Genomic DNA, 18,995 nt, shown 5'->3' on the forward strand with positions numbered 1-18,995 from the left:
TTCAGGGTGTGATCTTCACCCATAACTGGATGAACTTCTCGTAAGGGGTTCTGACTTTCAAGACCATGTAGACGCTCCATATGATACATTTTTCTTTCTGGGGGCGGAGCGGGAACGTATTCGGAGTTTACGAAAGTGTTATATCTATGTCGTTGTTCTAGAATTATTTGTATTAACTTAGTACTTAGACCTCTCCATCTGTCTGTGAGTAGTGCTTCTAATGTTTCGTTTAAGGGACCTGGATCAGAATGTTTGTTTCTGTATAACGTGAGAAGGTGCTGCATCATGTATACACCTGCTAATTTCTGCTCGTCTGGGGAAAGGTTCAAGAATGTCTGTGCTACGGTGTCATCATTGTACATGTCTGGATTGTCAGCCCATAATATTGCTGACCGGGCTAGTTCTTGTTCATCCATAGAATTTAGTATATGGTACCCTATTCGGTCTCGAAGCCTTTTATCAGTCTCCTGGAACTGATGTTCAGGAGAATTCAGGTTTGTTAAGCTAGAGAGAAAAACTCTCTTGCTTTCTGGACGAATGCCTTTCTTAAGGTAAGTTCCCTTACCTACATATGCTATCGTATCTGTAGTCCTTTCTGGTTCTTCAAGTTCTTCCTCCTCCTCGGAGGAGGCCTGTTCCTTCTCTTTTTCATGTATTTCTATCACTGTCTTTCTTATTTTCTTGTACATACTGGCTATGCAGGTCCCCTTGTCGTGTTTTCCTTCGGATATATTTTGGCCCCATCTGTTGAGGCCATCTAGTTCATCCTGTTCTGTTTCAGGCCTGTCTTGGGCCCTTATTAAACAATTTATAAAAAAACGTAGTATATATGCTTGAGTATCAACTTTCTGATGCGCCATGGCATCCTTAATACTTTCAGGGTCTTTTCCAGTCTGAACAAAGTGATATATTCTATCTAGATGCTCTTTCATTCCTGAAAACAAAATTAGGTAATCTGTAGCTTGTCGCAATCGTATTGATGCTATTAACATTCTATCATCTTTACCGGGTACTGGATCGTATCTACAAACTGGGAGCGGTTCCTTGAGTACGTCGAGACGGGGGGATTGGAACGTGAAAGAGTTCTGCCTGTCCCTAAACGGTAATCTGTGTGCAGGTGGCGGAGTCTGGTAACCCCCGGTCGCACCTCCTGGAGCGAGAACTTGAACATTATCTCTCTGTGGGGTCTGTATGTGAACTTGAACTTGTCTTTTAGTAAAGTCAGGCTTTGGTAGATCAACTTTAGGTGCGGGAAGTGGTGGAGGTGGAGGAATGGTGGGCGATCGAACGGGGAAACCTTGTTGCAGTTGTGGCGGGTTGCCATCTCCGTCACCGTCAGTAGGCGGGACGCGGGCACGTGGATTGGTGTAAGCGGGTGCTACATCCTCTAGATATGAATTCAGAAATATATCTTTAGTAGTTTTATGATTTACTTTAATTGGAACCAGTGGTGGCGGCAAATTTTTCGGTATCCCTGAAGTGGCCTCAGGCGAACCTTCGGTCACTAGATACATACCATTTACGAGATTATTTCGTGCACGGTCTACTTGTTCTATTTTTACTCGGATTCCTTCGCTAACTAATTCGTTTTCTTGGGCCTTAGCTGATTCTTTAAGTCTGTCTTCTTTACGGAGTGCCTTTTCAGCACGCTTATGTGATTCCTTACGCCAAAATTCTATGGCGTCTTTCTGAGATTGTCTGGCTTTCTTTTTCCACAATGCTTCTTCTACCTTCATGATGCACTCGGCATCCCATGTTCCGGTAACGGGCCATCTATGTCTTTCGTCTAGATACTTAGTGTAGTCGGCCCATAAGTCTAGATACAAGATGGCATCTAAGCCATGCTTGTGATACATAAAATTTCCTGGAGTGTCCCTAGGGGGGATAGGAATTTCTTCCTCTAGTATCCCTTTCCTAGTTCCTATCTGCTTTAACTTGTTGAAAAACGGCATCTTGTTTACTGAATACTGAATGCTCAATCCTATCTACTTAATACTGAATACAGCTAGTTATACGAGAAACACAATGATACACATTAAAACAGTCACACTCATACCACGACATTAATCACATAAAAAAAAAAAAAACACTTTAAGACATATATCTCTACCCCAGATAACTGATGTACTGCCGAACAGTACAGATACACTGCCTGAAAACAGTGCAGAAACTTGCAAATAACTGATATACTGCTAAACAGTACAGATACACTGTCTAAAACAGTGCAGACCGCATTTGTGTACCCAAACACGTCTTGATACGACCCAGCAATGGTACTCACCGGGAAGCACGGAAATCGGAAGGCCTCGGAAAACTCGACTGGACTGGACTCGGACTGGATTCGGACTGGACACGTTGGTACTTCGGAAAACTTCGGAAAACTGGTGGGCCTCTTGACACCTCGGACCTTGCTTCTTTCAGCTAGGCTCTGGTCGGGATCCTCCGCACTCCTCACCGCCTCGTCTGGGTGCTAATTGCAGTCTTCATCACCTCCGTGGGTCAGAGGGAGATACAGGAAATCCTGCCGGTACGCGTAGGTTCCATCTAACTGATGGCAGGGGACAGAGTTTGCAACGCACCAACCGGCGCGTGGGGTGGGGGAGGGGTCCCTGTTCGGGCGCCAAAATGTTGTAAATAATTAATTTACCATCTTAATTTCTATGCGGGTAAGTACTTAATCAATAATAACTCAATCGGAAAGAAAAAGGCAGAGTCCGTGGTGTTAGAGTTCTTAGGGGTTTTATTCCTTAAAAGGAATGGTCATGACCTGGATATCATGTTCCTGCAACCACACAGGGTTCAGGAAGGGATAGAGCAATATTTTATTGACAATACATAGCTTATATACTTTTCATACATTATAGGCTCTAATGCAAGAGGCGTAACAGCTGAGAGAAACGAGATAACAGTATGATAACAGTGTCCACGTGTTGCAATACGTAAGTGGAGGCGTGAACTGGGCGTGAATACAGAGGTGTGTGCTAGAAAACGTCACAAGTAGGTGGCAACAAAGCAGAATTCTGTAATGTCAGCAGAAATCAGAGGCATGGATGCGCGCGCAGCTGCGTGACGTATGATTGACGTGAAAACAGACGGGTGTAGGGGATTTGACATTTACACTGGCGGAAAGAGACAGAAGTCTGGCATGTCAGATCAACTTGTGCTTCTATCATATCTAATATCTGGTGTTTGGGAACCATACTATCTAAAGGAAAAGGTCTCTTGGGCAGAAGCTACTCTATACTGACTGTGTGTGTGTGTATAAGCGCCTGAGTGTCTGCATGAGATGCGGGGGGCATGGGCCTTCCATGGAAACAGAGGCTATGAATTACTTGCATAGAGACAGCGAGGCCGGGCCCTTCGCCCTGCAGCTGGGAGAATGTTTACTTAAACTAGTAGGCAGGAATGCATTTTTCAAGGAGCGGAACAGATAATTCGAAGGTTGTAGTCAGTCTTGGCAGGCAGCAGGCTGAACTAAGCACGGTGGGCCGCGCTGGAAGTAAGTCAGAGTTCACGGGTACAGAGACAGCCTGGGCTGAAGCTTTCAGAGTCAGAAGCCAGAAAAAGGCTCGATGGCAGGAATTCTGGGCCTACTTTGCCAGAGCTGAAAAACATGTAAAGTACACTACAAAAAGACGTTGGCATGGCATACTTAGGAACGGACTATTCGACCCATTCAGGGTGGGTCTGAAAGAGGACATGTTAACGTTGGACGCAAATGTATTTGCGTCTTCATAGCTGGCACAGGAGGGAAGTTACATGTACTTTAAACTGATACATGGAGTCGGTGGGGTACACGCTAGGGAACACAATCTTGACCATAAAATTTATATTTCCTCATTCCGACGCACGCTTTCCTTTTATCTGGATCTCACCAAACAGTTCTGGATGGATGACCAGCTCTTTGTTGGGTACGTAGGTGCAAAGAAAGGTCTCCCGATGGGTCATTTTGTGTATCAAGGCCTGCTATTCTCTGGTGAAGAAGGAGCCTCCAGCGAGGCGGAGTGCCTATTCTACCAGTGCGACGACAGCAACTACTGCTCTGGTACGTGGCGTTCCTCTCAATAACATCTGTCAGGCAGCTAAGTGGGCCTTGCTGCACACGTTTACAAAACACTACTGTCGACAGTTCGGTCCGGAGAGACGGCTTCTTTGGCCGTTCTGCTCTCCAGGACTTTCTGGTGTGAGATTGGTTTGCAGACCCACCACCAGGGTTGGTATTGTTGAGGTATCTATTCTAAGGTAAGGAATCTATAACTAGCATGTTTCATTCAGATTAACAAGTTACTTACCTTCAGTAACAATATATCTGTAAGAAACATTAGTTAGGTATAGATTCCTTACCGCCCCACCCATCCTCTCCGTTCTGCGAACTAATTTCTAGGGTTAAGGATATCCTTTCAGGGCCCTAGTTTTGTGCACCAGTCTTCAGTGTCTTGCATGGCTCTGCATTTCTGGTGCAGAAAGTCGTGTACAGAACTGACGTCTGCGCGCGAGGGCGGCGTCTTAAGTAGCTGCCGCAACATCATCCTGGCGACACAACGCCGAAGGACGTAGAGCCGATTAACGCCACCTTCTGACACCTGGAGGTAATTCTAAGGTAAGGAATCTATAACTAACTAATGTTTCTTACAGATATATTGTTACCAAAGGTAAGTAACTTGTTCCTTAATGCTAGATGCAAGACTTCTTGTTAGAAGAGCTGCTGGTTCCTCAATAAAGCAGAGCAGTGGGCTAAGTGGGCAAAAGCAGATTTGAATCTGGGAATGTTGATATGGAATTGCTCTTTGACAACACAGTTGTAGCTTTGTAAAGGGTTCAGATCAAAGCTGTATTCTTAACCCCGGACCAATCTCGGTACCCTTCAACAAACAGTTAAAGGGGGCTTTGGTGGCTTACCTATGTTGACATTTTATAGCGCAGTGAACACATAGCATGTCCAATGTTGGGTTATTGGGAGGCAGCGAGCAGCAGCAAAGTGTAGCATCTGAGAAGCTGTTTGCCCATCAGATTCCTGGGTGCCCCAAGCCTTCCTGCTGAGAGGCCATGTTCTTGTTTCCAGTTGATGGGACTCAGACCCCTTGTGTTGTTTTTTCCCCTCATCATTTGTGGGAGCATTGGCTTAGGCAACTGCATGTGTATGACTGTGACCTTGGCTCCCAGCTAACTTAACCTTTACATGTATATAGACCTCTTATACAGACTGCAAACAACCGGTGTTATTATTTCTCGGTTCTGTATTACCAAACTTGGAAGGAAGGGAGGCTGAATTGGCCTTGCTTGGATTCCACTTTGCAAACCTCCGATGTCAGCAGCAAGCATTAACCAGCCTCCAGTCGCTTGGCTGGTGCTCTCTGCTGTACTGTTCCAGTGTAAACGCCCACACCTGCCCTGTGTCAGGAGCCCTCTTGGGGGAGGGGCAGGGGGCGCTTGTGTTCTCGTGGTGTTCTTGCGCCCTTCTTCCTGCCAGTAAATAACCTCCCGCCTGTCTTTCTTTCTTTCTTTTTCCGCCCACAGCGACGGGGACTCGGACGGCGACTCGGAGCTGGAGGAGCGCGTGGACGGTGTCAAGTCGTGGCTCTCAAAGAACAAAGGCTCCGCCAAGGCCTTCTCCGACGACGGCAGCTTGAAGAGTTCGAGGTCAGTGTGCGCCCATCTGCGCCGCGGTGAGACCAGGGACGGCATTAGAACCCGCCCCCTCTCCATAGCAACAGGTAGAGAGTGGGCGATCCGGGCGAGGGGGGGCTTCAGCGAGAAGCAGCGTGGGAGTGGCACCTGCTGCAACAGTGTTAGATTGATTCATGCACTTCACGTGCGCGACTGCTGCGCTGGCCACTGCCGTGCAGATGTATTTCATGTGAATTAATGTCCGCAGAACTCTTTGTTAACCGCCTCCAAAGTTTTCCACCCCTCGACGTGGCTTGGCGTTGTACAGTGGCGTCACTAGGGTTGGTGTCACCCAGTGCGGTAACTCATGGTGTCACCCCCCTCACGACTTACCCCATGATGGACCTCCTCCGAGTCCGCCAGTGCCTAATAACGCTCCAGCACAAAGCATGGCATGGTACAAAGAAGATTAAAAGTCCCGAGACTTAACACCTTTCATAGAAGGTAAACGTATCCGGCAAACCACCATTGATATATTGCCCCCGCTGATATTGCGTAATTTTTTTAATTCATTCATTTCAGTGCAGGTTTGAGCTCTGGGCTGCCGCACTGTGCTGGTGAGGCCCGGATTTTGAATGCCCACTTCCATTAGCGTTGTAATTGGCTGGACGGCAGCGCGTGCCTCAGTGGTGGCTGATGAGATTTAAAAGTGGCAGGGCGTAAAAAACAGTTTCCAAAGTAAAAAAGCAAGAATGTATGCACTACTATTTTTTGTATATATGTTGCAAACTCAATGAAATTCGACCAGAGCACTCTGCAAGAACGCCAGTTAAATTTCACAAGGTCTGAGTCCTTTTTAAGCATAAAGAGATTAATTGATTTGCCGAGAGTCACAGCCGGTGTCAGGAGGACTCGACCACAGTTCCCCAGTTACAAAAGTTGGTGACGGCACATTATCATAAAGAAAATTAAAGTCTTTTCTCTCACCTGGCTCGAAAGAGAAAATATGTTTATTGTGTTGACCATGGAGCTGGGTTTCCAAACTCTGTGTTTATATCTAATAACTGTTCATGAGCCAAACGGACGTGCGCTGCCCTTTATTCTTTGTGAGAGGATCCGCTTCTCAGTGTCTGGGCTGGGCAGTGCATGCCCAGCCCAGCCAATCCCGAAGCTGCTCTATAAAATAAAGAGTGCAAGGTTCTTTCAACAGCATTGCGTCTCTTTGTGCGCTCTGCCCAGTGCTTAATTTGTAAAATATTAAGTCCAGGTGCTCAATTTTATTTTTGGAGGCCATACCCATTTCCCCCATCTCCACCCACATACTCGGCTCCACCCACATCCTCAACTGGCATTGCTGTAAGCCAGGTGTAATACCTAATCTAAATTCCAAGAAGGGAGACTTCCTCAAGTAAGTTGCTGATAGGCGGTTCCCGCCACCCAAGAAAATGTTGAAAAAAAGGAAAAAAGGAAAGCAAAAGGGCATTCAAAGCTCAATTTTGGAAACAATTTGCTAAAATAACAAATGCAACTTCTGCAACATAACACAGTGGTTAGGGTTGAGTTAACCAGTAACAATGTATTTATACAGAAACAAACCATTTTTAGTAAAAATTAGGATAGTCAAAGACTGGTGAAAAACATAACTCTAACCTATACCATGCTGTTTGCATCTAGCGTTTTGATGGTAGTAGTTCATAGCTCAATGTGCTAGATCATGATTGTAACATATGAATTGCACAATAACAAAAGGATCTCTGTGTCAAAAGCAGAATCCCACTGAGCTATGCACATGAAATACTGTTCTGTGTTCTGCACGGTACACACTCTTTGCAGCAGGCATATTAACCCTTTGCACTACCTTAGATGAGTCAAAACTGTCACTAGACAAAACTCCGAACTCTCTCCGGCACTGGCAGGTACATTAATTACCAGAGTCATCGTGGCACATTTATTGTTGCCTGAAAACTGTTGGATATACAAAGAACTCTGCAGTGCTTGTAAAACTGATGCGCCGCTACAAAAATGCCCCCTCCCTTCCAGCTTTTCAGCATAGGTTCATCTACCTTGATGTAGATAAGTATTAAGGACAGATAGAAGTCTGTGTTAAGGGCAGGTGGCACATGCCTTTTTCCTATGTCTCCTCTGATAACACTCACTGTCCCAAGGAGCCTCACACATCATCGCCCTCTGTAACCACAAGGTCCTCGGACCCCTAACTTATCCACAGACCCAGACTTCTCTAATAACCTACATCCCTACTCCCTGACAATGCAGCCCCAGAGACCCCGTTATTCAGATACTGTTTACTTACAATTTTTTAAACAGTAGGTGCCAAGTCTCAAAGTTTTACTTAGAATACACTGGCCGGTGCTACTGTATGTCGACGTGCAGAATGCCAAAGCAACAAGGGCTGGACTAGGCTATTAGGTAATAACCAATGGGTTGGCCTGACAGGTCAAGTGTGTGGGCCTTTTTCTGGCTGTTTCTGGGAGTGTTTTGTGCTCTACTGGGGTGGGTTTTTCATATTGATTTCCTTGGTTTTCAAACAAACATTATCTGCAGCAAGCTCAAATCCTTGCCAACTTAAATAGCTTGAAAATTACTTATACAACTTTCTTTACCAGGTCAACGACTGAAGTTGAAGGCTGCATACTCTTAAATCCACCTCATGCTTTTTTAATCCACCCCCAACACTCTCCCTGCCACTTTATATCACTCCTGCAGGTTCCTTCTCAGCCCTTCTTTTTTTCTTTGTCACAGTTTTTTTTATCTTATTACGTTTTGATCTATCACTAAATCTTTCGATTTCAATGCAGGCCAGTCCACCTCTGGTGGATCTACTATTCAAGATAATACAATTTTGAAGTCCATTATAAAATAAAAATGAAAATTGTGAAATGTTGCTTTATGCAGATTAAATGTTCCCAGGGCAGCGATGCTCTTGAGGCCTCAGTCACTATCTGTGCGCCCAAGGTCAGCTGAGGTGTCAGGAGCCTGGCTGTCAAGTGTAAACCGACCTTTCAATCGTAGAACAAGGAGATCACCATTACTCCGTGGTTGCTGGTGCACCTTTTATGTCTGCACACGTGTAAATGCCTGGTAACGTGTGTTATGTTTACATTCTAGGATTTAGGATCCGGGTGTTTTCATGCGTGAGCACTAGTAGGCAGTGCTTGCACCATCCAAGTGCAGAGAGAGAGGAGGGAGTGATGGGCACATTAGGAACAAAAATGAGCGCACCTCTCTTCAATTCAACCTCAAGAGAGGGGGCGAGCAGCTTGTGCCCGACCGCTGTCAGAGAAACATTTCATGCCATCCTTCCAGGGCATAGGTGATGTGCGAGGGGAAATTTAAAACAAAGGGAGGATCAAATAACTAATACACAATGTGCAAAAGAACTTGGGGTCTGTCTCATGTGAAATTCAAAGTGAATCTGCACAAAGATGCAACCTGCAACTTAGCGACATTTGTTTCATGTCTTACTTGCCTCACAGTTCACACACTGCTAGCATCATATTTCAAAATCACTACTTACTCGGACTGCCGCCTTTCAGTTTTAATTAGTCCAAGGCCTGCTGTGCACCATGCTGCTTGCTTCTTGTGTCGTCGACAGAAAAGCGTTGCGGCTGCGCAGTATGCCAGGGCGGGCCGTAGTGAAAACAGGGATCCCATTGGTCCACTCAGGACACACACGCACACCTGACGATTCCCAAGTAGGGAAGGAGCGAGTTTCTAATATATTTTAAATTGTAAGCGCTCATCATGGATTGATTGGAACGAGTGACCTGAAAGTTAGAATGAGGCTGGGACACAATTAGTTTCTGGTACTGCGTGTGTGCTTTACAAGGCAGGTGCAGGATCCAATTTGAAAGGTTTTACCCACACAATCATGTGTGATATCGGCTGTTCACTGGGGAGACCCGTGTGAACTTAGTGAACAGCCAATATCGCATGTAAACCCGGCCCCGCAAATTAAGTGCCGGTGCTTAGCACCGGAAAGCCTCTGCCTGCATCTCCTCATCTTCTGCGTCGCTCCTGTATTTGACAGGTTTGTGGTGCTCTCTCCTTTCGTCTGCTCCTCTGCCTTCAGGCGCCATAGTTCAGAAGTCTTCGAGAGGCAGGCTCACGGTGTCACCCCATGTGGGGGTGTCACCCGGTGCGGTCCGCACCCCCCGCACCCCCCTAGTGACGCCACTGGAGTTGTACTTGCTCCGTTCTCTGACTAAAAGATTGTCACGCCACTTTTTTTTTTTTTTTTAAATCTTCCCTAATTTCTTGTTAATCGGCACGAGTTTGAGTGTACCATTCCAGCCTACGGTGACCAGTGCGCACAGGAGGGGCTGAACCATGAACAGCTTACGTGCTTGAAAACCTTTTTTATAATAGTACAAAAGACTATTTTTGTCATTATCACTTGAACACCTACTTCATACAATGCGCACTAACAAGTGTGCGTTACTCACAACCGATGGGATGTGCACACACTGATGACTACTAGGCGTATAGATCACCGAGACGATGTGCCTAAACCAGTTTTGCACCTGCGCACATGGTTCCATGATGCTGAGTTTGCTGACCCTTGTAGTGCACAACGCCCCGTGGCCAGCTGCACGTTTTTCCAACCTGTGCTCCTCGTTTTCTCTGCAGCTAACATTGAAACATGCTTATGCCCCTTAAAACTGAGGAGACGACTTATGCACAGAAGTATTCTCCTGCCATTGTTCACACACATCTCAGCCGTACAATGGGAGAATTCAAACTTTCCTCCTTACCACCTAGAGTACTATGAATTGTGCTGGTATGACACAGTCTACTATTTGGAGGTTCATCCCCAGCACCCCTCCTTTCAGGGGCAACTGTAGGCCACCCTGTTGACACAATGTGGTCACAGAGCCTTATCACTGCCCAAAAAATGATGTGGCTCTCGCTGTAGGCTTGATAACCTTTTGTCAGATGTTATAATACCTAAGTTAGCTCTGCATTCAAAGGCCTGTTCTCTATATTTCCCCTGGTCCTCAGACGATTCATGTTTCACTCATATGCCCTTGACTGTGCAGCCTTCCACTTTGTTGGTGGTCTTCCACGCCAACTGGGTGACCAACATGGTGATAATTTAAACTACTCTAAACGAAAGCAGAGCCTGTGTTTCACATGCCTGATAGTTCCTATGAAGTTTCTTTCCCTACAAACTAATGTCTGTCTTTCTTTTTCTCTCTCCTGTTTTCATCTCTGTGTCTACGTGTCCTTTGTATCAATGCCTTTATCCTCCATTTCCAGATTTGCTGCAAACTCTGATGTAAAGGAGGGGAAGGAGGGGAAAGAAGGCAAAGAGGGGAAAGACTACAAGGAGCCAGAGGAGAGGCCCATCTCTGTGATGAGCTCTCTCAGCTACAGGAAGCGGGCTAACATGAAGGATTCCATTGGGGGAAAAGGGGACGAGGATTCCCTGTTCTCCACCCTGAAGGAGAGGGCCACCTCTCCAGATCGATCTTTCCGGAAGTCCCAAAGGAACTCTGTGGCGAATGCTCTGGATGAGACCTACTCTGTGAGCTCATGGAAGAAATCACAAGGCAGTGAAGACTTGGATGACCGGGGATCAATGATCTCCCAGGCCTTCTCAGAGGCCTCCAGCAGGGCCAGGAAGGGCTTAGACAAGAGGTGGTCAGTCACAAGCCCTGACTTTGACAAGGTTTCAACTGTGTCTGCTTCCACGAGCCGGACCTCCCTGCGACGGGGGCTGGATGCCGACGATGATTTAAGGTCATCATTGAGCTTTGCCATGTCCAGTCCACCTAGCCTAAGACGTAGCACATCAAGGCATGATGATCCTTTGGGGGGACTTTCCAGTGCCATCAGCCCCTCTCTCAGTCGTAGATCTGACTATGGCAAGGTTAGTCCCACAACAAGCAATCGCTCAGATTCCAGACTGTCCTTGTCAAGAAGCCAACTTAATGACTTTGATGATGCCTCCAGCATCGCCCCTAGTGACAGTCGATCAATGTATAGTCAGCATTCAGTTGGCCGTAGCTTTTCAGTCCCTCCGAGACCCAGGACCGCAGCTTCTGATGAAACCCAGCCAGAGGGCTCCGATATCAGACCTGTCGGTCATCGCAACTACTTAGACCCTGATCTGGAAGCTGCAATCAACGAAGTCTTGAACTATAAGCCCATCAAGTTTAAGAGGTCAAGCCTAGAGCATGACTCTGAGGAGGATGACAAGAAAAGTGTTAGGAGCTTAAAGAGCTCAAAGGTGGAGACAGTAGAGCATTCCTCTGGTCTTCGACGGTCTGCTTCAGCTATGGAAGTCTCCAGACCACGCAGTCGACGAAGCCGAAGCAGAAGGAAGAGCTCAGAGTCATCAGAGTCCTCACAGGAAGACCGCAAAAAGAAAAGCTCTAAGAAGCATGCAAAAAAGTCTAAAAAGAAATCCAAAAAGAAGGAGACGGACTCAGAGTCCTCTGAATCGTCCTCTAATTCAGAATCCTCCTCGAGCTCAACTGTCTCCTACCGCAGTGGTGGAAGTGTGAAGAAAGGCCCCAAGAAAAGGGATCCCTCATCTGACGGGGAAGGCACCCAGGACAGGAAGAGCCCTGAGCAGGAGAGCAAGCGTGGCAAGAAGGAAGAGAAGAAGAGGAAAAAGCAGATGGATAGCCTAATGATGAAGTACCTGTACAGGCCTGAGAGTGATTAAGTTAGTAGGTGTTTTAGTTTGTGGTTGGGAGCATGAGACTACACAGTGTGCTTTTTACTAACAAATTTACTACTCTTCTGCGGTGAGCAGTCCCTAACGAGGTTTACTTATTCAGTTTGACTCATCCAGCATGCCCTCTAAAACTATCTGATATTTGAGAAATATGCTGTCCAGTCTGTGCTGCTGAACAGGCTGTGCTCTTGTAGTGGTCATTGTTTGTAACTTCTGATCATTATCTAAGGCATGTATACATTTTTTAAAAAAAGCATGTAAACTTTGCCCTGGGGTGCTCCTCTTTGAGAACATACTGTAGTTGTAAAGTGGGCCATGGAGCAACCTCCATATTTTGATACATGCCATCCTAGCAGAATTTCACTGGACATCATTCAACATGGCTTTCACCGGCCTGAATCCTGGTTGGCCTCAGAGGTCTCAAACGCCCCCATGCACTTCCTCAGCACCTACAGTGCAGCGCAAGTGCCTCTTCGGATTTCGGGTAGCTTGATTTCCCCAGGAAATGTTTGTTTGTTGAATTGCTTTGAAAGGCCTGGCAGATTGCATCCCTGGTAATGTTTGTGAGACAGCATATGAGCAGGCAGGCCAGATCAGATCAAAGAGCCAGGAAACAGAAGCATGCAGGGGCAGGCACACTGTGTTTGGGACAAGAAATGGGGTAGGAAGGAAGAAAGTTGGATACTATATTTTGTGGATCTGAAGGCCTCTGCACATCCGTGTAAAAGAAGAATTTGTAACCTTAGGGGAGATTGCAGATTTGCTCAGAAATTGTACTTTTGTGTATGCTACTCTAAAAATGAACAGTTTGTAAGTGATCCGCGTATCAGGGGAAGGTTCTACAGCGCTTTCAAGCAGAGCACTCCTGCATTGAAATGTATTAATATTTTATGTTCTGGCAACTGCAAATGTCTTAAACGTTTAAATTTTAGTTATAGCCATAGAGCAGGACCAGTGTTAATATTTCCCAGAATACTAACCTTGCTGCTGTATGTTGATGAAACATTAGTCAATGGCCCTCATAGAAATGCATGTGGAACTCGCAAGGATATTATCAAATGTGGCCACATGCCCTCCTTGCTTGAAGCAGAGGACCTGGACTCTGATGATGTATTACATTATTTTCAAGAGGGAAACTGATTTTAGAAGTAGCCAAGTCACCTGCCATAGATGTTCAAAAACGAAATGCACACGTACTCCAGTGTTTAGCGCTGCCAGCGGGACTCCAGCTCCACTAGTTGTGGAATGATGACTACAAGTGAGGAGATCCTTGACTCTTTAGCCACAGTAACCCTTTAGGTCTCTTACTAATCACAAAGAAAATGGATTGATTTGTTTAGAATTTGAAGTGATTAGTTCTGAGAGACTGAGAGATGATCTAGGGTCCAGGGGATTGCAGGGCCCACTGCTCCCCCATTTGTCTTTGACCTTTATAACTTGGTACAGGATTGGAAACCGTTTTTCTTGCTTCCACTAGAGCCTGTGGCACCTCCGCTATACCACTGCTTCAGATAGCTGGGGCATGAGTGTTTTTTAAGTAGACCAACTATGAGGGAGTGGTAAAAAAGAGAAAATGGTACGAAGACTTCTAGTCTGTGGGGATTTCTGTAGAAGGGCATCCTAAGAATGATAGCTGAAAGAAAATACAAGTGGGCACGGTTTTGTTGAAGCCCGACACAAAATCATTTGCTAGCTACATAGAAAGGTTGAGAGGAAGGTAGTATAATTATAAAGGTGTGCGACTTACCTATTTTAATTTGAGGTGCAGTTAGGAAGATGTTCAATGGTTTTCATTTCATGTGATTGTTTTTTTAAATATCACCTTTGTAAGGGCTGCATGCATTTTAAATCAAAGAACATCAGTGACGAAAGAAGACAAGTCAATCGGAGAAGGCGTGGGATTTGTTTTAGGTGTAGGGAAAAGTAAAAGGGAGAGCCAAAGTGTTCCAGTCTTTATGGGCTAGAAATGAGAAAGGATAGAAATGTGATTGGGCTGTTGGAGGCTAGTGACAAGAGAGCAAAGTGTGAGAGGCAATAATGGGGACAAATCTAGGAGTTAGATTGCTAGGTGGCCCAGCTAATAGAATGATAATATTCCAGACAACAGTGATTAATAATTGTCTAATTGACAGTACAAAGTTTGAAGCTATTTATTGCACAAGCCCCACTGTGCATTTCTTTAAAAGGGTTCCCTGTATTTAACCTCATGAGTTATGACCCCAGAATCCAGCCACGTATTAGCTCTAAGAAACCCTATTTACAAGTTCAAGATTCATTTCTAATCCCTGGGAAAAGGAAAGTTTGCGGATTTAAATTATGATTAAGGTGATTAATATCACTTCCTCACAGTTTTTTTATGATACATTCAGCTAAAATTAATATGAGTAAAAGGCTAAGAAAAAAGCTAAAACATGCAATTCGGTGTTTTAAAAAGACATTCTACATGTTATGTCTCCTTTTCTGGTTGAACGCACGAAAAGGTGATATTTACCACACAAAGTAAATACCCCACCACGGGGTAATAGAATTTACTGGATATAATGATCAAGAGATAACTAAAATGTAAAGGTCTTCATACCCCTTGCAACACCAGGCTGCGTGGCACCACCGAAACCTTGCCTTTGCAGGCCGTTCCTTCAAAGTAGATGATAATGCAAGAAAGGGACAGACAGGTGGGCTGCAAAGAGGCCAGTGGCAACTTTGAATGTACTACCATTTTTTAAATAATAAAATCCGGTCAAGTATGCATGTTAAATTATTCTCAAACTGCCCAATCCGGCCTCTGTGGTACAGTGAGTGGCAAGAGGGTAATGTAGGATGACAACACAAAATCATAACTCAAGAAACCTCACATTGAAAGTATAGTCGGGCACCGTGCCACCCAGGCAGGTTACGCTTGTTCCAGAAAGTAACAGGCACACTCTCCTGGGATATGTTGCTGACTGTTTTTTGGTTTTTTTTGTCAGAAAATATAATTATTCCCTACACTGCCTTTGTCTTGGACCTTGTCATGGACCGTTGGAATAAATAAGGGAGTGTAGACTTTCTGTAGTCACTTGTAGTTCAAAAGGTTGCTGACTGAAGCGTCATTAGCATTTGTTTGCCCCTATTTCACTGTATTAAATTTGTTCTTGTGTCATTCACTTTTTTCTTCCTTCCGCTACAGCATACAAAGTGGGGCAGCCCACTGCACCCATGGGTTAACAACACTGTGAGAGCAGCTTTGTACATTGTCACAAGGAGCATGTCCTCACTCAAATTAAGTCCCTTTCACTGTAGGTATTACAATAATGTAGACTTTTTTTTAGACAAAACCAAGTAGTTTGCTTTTAATTATTTTATATATATTGATGAGAGTCCAGAAGCTCCTCCACCAATACAGTTTTACAAACAAATTACAAAACAAATCAGGCATCAACAAAACCAAAAGACTGACAACCATTGCCAGACCTATTGGCTTGGCCAATCCTGGTTTGTTAAGCTGTATCTGCTGGCACTGATATTGTAACATACTTTTTTCTTTTCTTTCCTGCATCTGATACCTAAACTTAAAGTTTCACTTACTGTTGATAACCTTTTTTTGTGGAAATACTAGCAGCGGAAGGGGTGCAGTTCCACTCCCCTGTGTTTGATACTGTCTGTGATATTCCCTCCATGAGCTCTTCTGGGCTTCTTTTTCCTCAGTCTCAAGGAAGCATATCACCATTCCTATCAGACTGACATTTTTTTGAGCCCTCACTTTTTTGTCTTTTTCTTGTGACGCCACTTTACCTTGCAGACATCCCACAGTAGCGAAGAGCTACCTTCTCCTTCTTCCACCCCTGGCCCAGAGGTCTGTGCACTGACCATGTCATTCTACGGCTCGCAGAAAGCCAGTCTTGGCTTACAGTATTTCCAAATAAAAGTATTAATGGTGATTCAATGGAAAAAACATTAGGGAGAGGAATTGATCAAAACAAATATAACAATTTTGAAAGAATATTAATTTGAATCGGATTGCATCATACTACCAAACTAATAGGCAGTCGATGCCGATGTCTCATATTTATGGTACTTTGCCACAGGTCAATTTCATAATTAGGTGATATAATCTGCTCAATATCTACACATAAAGTAACCCCTAAGTAGGTTTCCATGTTAACTATCCCCGTAGTCACAAAAAAATTAATCTATATATTTTCACATGATTCCGAAAACTTTCATCCGTAACTAAACATTGATTGAAGGTCCTTCTCCATTTGAAATCCAGCTGACCAGTTATTCAATATAAGCACCATGTTTATCCGTGAATATTGCCTAAGCACGGTGGTATGAGTGTAACCAATCTTCAGTCCCTTTAAAGCTCCCCATAAATATATTATTCCACACACCGGAATCCATTTAAGTAAAGCAGCACAGACCTTCAACATTCTAGGTGTGATATTTTTATTCTAGGAATTGATTTTATAAGCAAACAAACAGAATCTCCTCTGACTATTTTAAATCCCTCCCGATTGGTTAACTCTAAGGCCATAAAGTCACTTATAGCACAAATTCCCACGAGCACCTCCCCAATTAGAAGTTGAACCAGTGCCCATCATCTATTTTTATCTGCTGCGATTTTAACTGCTGAAAATGTTTGTGGATCATTATTGCAACATCGCTTATATGCATATGTTATTTAGTGCATACAATTAACTTGTACCCTAACTGCTTCAGAAGTGTGAGTTGTTTATAGACTATATGGGTTTCAAGTAAACAAATAATGTTCATCTTAGCCATGGTTAGCGCTTCTTTGATCATTTGTCTCTGTTTAGGGTTATTCAAGCCACACAGATTCCATCTAATAATACTGAAGGTCGACACTTTTAGCCCACCAATTCACAGAAACATGATCTTGCCATCAGGACACACCAAACATCATTTGTTACACAACTTCACCATAAGCAGCTTGTTAGTAGTACATTTTCAAAGTACTCTTGTCTTTGACTGATTATCAGCTTGACCCTGAAATTCAGCATAGCACTCTTCCCTCTCCTTTCCCTATCCGTGTTGCAAACACACCTTGCCTGTGCCAATTCAACCCCTATCCCTCCACACACTTTCTGCTCCCTATCCCCTGCTTGCTCCCTCCCTATGACAGCATAGAAACATAGTTACGTAGTCAGTAGCACCCCCACTTGTTCCTGAAGAGAAAAGTAAGAAAAGAAAATAGTTTACTGCAGTGAGGCTAATCTAGTATAGCATAGCAAATAATCTGATCCATTCAGTCACAAATGCTTCAAAGGACGTCAACATTACTCATCAAGATTTGACAGTTTAATGAGGTGTAGATGACATGGAGTTAACCCATCCATTCATAGAGTACTCTACATCACTAAGCCCAGAAACCTGATTGCTACCTTCTTTTAATCTAATCTTCTTAAAACCATGACAATATTACATGTATCAGTTGTCAGATCGTGTGAGATTATCTTCAAACAGACTGGTTCCTGTTAACCTCCTGAAAGGCTGGAATAAGTAGTCTCATTTGTCTCTACTTTTCCACTCTCAGCGTAAATCAGAGCATACAAAGGAAGCAATACTCTGAATTGATACTGGCAAAGATGGGCGGGCCTATCTGTTTTAGGAGAAAATTAAATTTTGTAGCCCAATACTGATCTTGGGCGTTAATCTCATTTTGGCAAAACGGGTGGCTTTGCCCTCCCTGGATTCTTGAATCCATGTCCCACTTCACCAAATCCAGAAATTGTTTCTGAAACAAATCCAAAATAAAAGTCCTTTATCAACCCTCTTCAAGTCTTTCATTGACACCAAGTAGGCAGAGATTGTTTCAGCGTTGGCGATTCTCAATATCTTCTGTCTTAGTTTGCCCTTCCATAATGAGATCTGTATGTTTGTTAACCAAATGAAGAACTCGGTTTTTCTGCAGTCTCCATTGTACTCTGTTTCAGATCCTATGAGATATAGTCCTAATAGAGCTCATTAGGCTCTTAATTGAATGCTGAGTTTAGGGATGTGCTATTTTTAGGTCAATGTAATGAACATTAAATTAACTTCTAAAAGTCTGAATCAGTTGCGTAATGTTCTTGAGCAAATTATGATCATCCTCTTCCTGAACACCAAATGGTGTAAGTGCTTCCACCACCCTCCCTGCGGGTTACCTTTGTCCTCTGTAGTCTGATGTGCTGTCACATAGGCATAATCCATATCATGCATATCATGACTGGACTTCCTAACCAATATTGCTTCACTTCTCTGTCTGGATTTACCAGTGCATAACTGAAAGGCATCGTCATGAGAGTTCTCCACCAGTTCTTTAGGTTCAGTAAGATTCTGGTACTGCTTTTGACCGCCTTGCTGGTCAGTCTTTTTGCCATAAAGTTTTTTTCCATTCATAGCAAAGGGCTACTGAGTAATTGCGGCCTTTGCTGATCGATTGACACTTCCTCTTGGTCTACACCATCACTCTCCTTGTTGCCCGTTATATTAGTTTTTAGGGGGCTTAATCCACACATCGATGCTAAAATCAGCTTACAAAAGCCCCTTTCCTTAAACACACTCCCTTTTCTGCACTCCAGTCATTAGCAGCATAGGCAATTGATGTATCACACGCTCTCGTGGCCCCATCCATCACAGCGCTCGTCTGGCAGTTACTCCATTTTTGCTGAGTGTGTCTGATGTCTGTAGCAGCAAGCACTTGCCA

At 44.3% G+C, this 18,995-nt stretch overlaps 1 protein-coding gene across 22 annotated transcripts in view; it reads left to right on the forward strand.

The window, feature by feature from the left end:
- MYO18A (myosin XVIIIA) overlaps positions 1-18,995 on the forward strand; it is a 778,205-nt gene that overhangs the window by 751,429 nt on the left and 7,781 nt on the right. For 18 of the 22 annotated variants that reach the window (XM_086955115.1, XM_086955123.1, XM_086955114.1 and 15 more), the window contains 2 exons: positions 5,518-5,640; positions 10,885-12,298. In XM_086955115.1, the coding sequence (XP_086811241.1) occupies positions 5,518-5,640; positions 10,885-12,298 (1,537 nt within the window). Of the gene's footprint in view, positions 1-5,517; positions 5,641-10,884; positions 12,303-18,995 lie in introns of all 22 variants that reach the window. The other 4 variants (XM_086955128.1, XM_086955126.1, XM_086955127.1 and 1 more) reach the window with 2 other exon arrangements.

This window comes from Lissotriton vulgaris, chromosome 2_1 (genome assembly GCF_964263255.1).
Source record: "Lissotriton vulgaris chromosome 2_1, aLisVul1.2, whole genome shotgun sequence".
Classification (NCBI taxonomy): domain Eukaryota; kingdom Metazoa; phylum Chordata; class Amphibia; order Caudata; family Salamandridae; genus Lissotriton; species Lissotriton vulgaris.